Source organism: Phaseolus vulgaris, chromosome 3, assembly GCF_000499845.2.
Source record: "Phaseolus vulgaris cultivar G19833 chromosome 3, P. vulgaris v2.0, whole genome shotgun sequence".
NCBI lineage: Eukaryota > Viridiplantae > Streptophyta > Magnoliopsida > Fabales > Fabaceae > Phaseolus > Phaseolus vulgaris.
The window spans coordinates 9,549,642-9,551,486 of record NC_023757.2 but is presented as its reverse complement, the minus strand read 5'-3'; the positions used below and the strand labels follow the sequence as shown (position 1 = coordinate 9,551,486).

The 1,845-nt window shown below is 39.9% G+C and overlaps 1 protein-coding gene across 1 annotated transcript; it reads left to right on the top strand.

The window, feature by feature from the left end:
* Positions 1 to 679: 679 nt before the first annotated feature.
* LOC137839077 (uncharacterized) lies at positions 680 to 1,552 on the top strand. Its single transcript, XM_068648206.1, has one exon. It carries the CDS (start codon positions 680 to 682, stop codon positions 1,550 to 1,552), a length of 873 nt encoding a protein of 290 aa, XP_068504307.1.
* The last annotated feature ends 293 nt before the right edge of the window (positions 1,553 to 1,845 follow it).

Sequence of the window (1,845 nt, the reverse complement as noted above, 5' to 3'; positions counted from 1 at the left end):
CCTGCACTAGTGTCTTTCGAAAACGTTGTTGCAGTGGAGAAGTCGGAAGTTTTGAAGCACGTTGTTGTAGTTGACAAGCTGAATAGTTCAAAGCGGTTTCTGAAGATGCAACTCAGTTGCGAAATTGGTTGGTTACTCTCCCTATATAAAGAGAGCTCCACCCACTTCAGAAACGCATCTCACTGATTCACCTTTTTCATCTCCTTCACCCAACACCACCATGAAACCCTTCCTCTTCCTCTTACCTTTCACATTCTTTTTCTTTCTTTTTCTCTCTCATCATTTAATATTACTTTATTATAAGATTTTTGGGTTTATTGGATTATTACTCTTTTAAAGAGTAACTTGCTAGTTCCCATCCTCAAAAATTTCCGGGAAGTTCATGTTGTATCCTGGGGGACTTGCGCAATACACCGCGGATAAGTCCTTACGGACAGTGATCACTCACGCCTCGGGAAACTAATTTTTGTTCGTTTTCAAGCCTATTTTACTACAATCATAAGGACTTATGGCTGAAAATACGAACAACAACAACAACAAAACTGCTCCAGGACCGTCAAATGTTGTTTCCGCAATGCAAACCATTTTTGCGAAACCAATTCCGGATGTCTCCAAATTTGAAGTCTTCACTGGTCAGAACTTCTGACGTTGGCAAGAACGCGTGTCCACCCTATTGGACATGTACAGATTTGCTCTTGCACTTACAACTTCCAAACCCGACTCAACCACGATTGCGAAACAAGTTGACGATTGGATCCATGCAAATAAGGTATGTCGTCACACTTTACTCAGTGTGTTATCTAACGATCTGTTCGATTTTTATGCTTCTTATAAGAATGCGAAAGATATTTGGGATTCTCTTATCCTAAAATATACTGTTGAAGACATCGTCAAACAAAGGTTCGTAAATGCAAATTACTACTGCTGGGAGATGATCGAAGGCAAAGACATCAAAATCCAAATAAACGAATATCACAAGCTGATTGGAGATATTAAAACTGAAAGCATAACCTTGCCGGATGAATTCGTGTCTGAACTCTTGATCGAAAAGCTTCCACAATCTTGGACAGATTACAAACAACTGAAGCACAGACAAAAACAGATGTCACTATCAGATCTGATCACCTACATCATCATCGAAGACACAAACAGGAAGGAATGCGCTGCTGCAAAGTCCAAAACTCTGTCTGCTAAAGCAAACGTGGTAGAAGACAAACTAGCTCCAAAAAGGTACGACAAAAAATTTGATCATAAAAAGAAATATAATAAATTCTCTCGTCCCAGTGGAACTAACCCCACTTTCAAGAAAAAGGGTAATTGCTTTGTCTGTGGAAAGCCAGGTCATCATGCACCTCAGTGCAGACATAGGGCCAAAAACAACTATCCTCCTAAGGCAAATCTAGCCGAAGGGGGAGATAGTATTATGGCAGTCGTTTCACAAGTAAACCTTGTGACAATTGTGAGCAAATGGGTGGTGGACTCTGGGGCTACCAGACACATCTGTGCAAACAGAAATGTGCTTACCTCCTACAGAAGTGTGGGGGATGGATAAGAACAAGTATATCTCGATGACTCCAGGACAACTCCTGTCCTTGGAAAAGGAAAAGTTCTTCTGAAGCTCACATCTGGTAAAACTCTAGCTTTGAATGATGTGCTACATGTGCCATCAATTAGAGTTAATTTGGTCTCTGTGGCATTGCTAAGCAAAGTTGGGGTTAAAGTGTCATTTGAATCTGACAAGATTGTTATGACAAAAAACAATGTTTTTTTGTGGGAAAGGGATATTGTGATCAAGGCCTTTTTGTATTAAACATTTCTGAAATTATGAATGAATCTAAATCTTCT

Bases quoted from the DNA above. Each gene is read 5' to 3' on its own strand.
- LOC137839077 (XM_068648206.1), top strand. From the start codon at position 680: ATGTACAGATTTGCTCTTGCACTTACAACTTCCAAACCCGACTCAACC.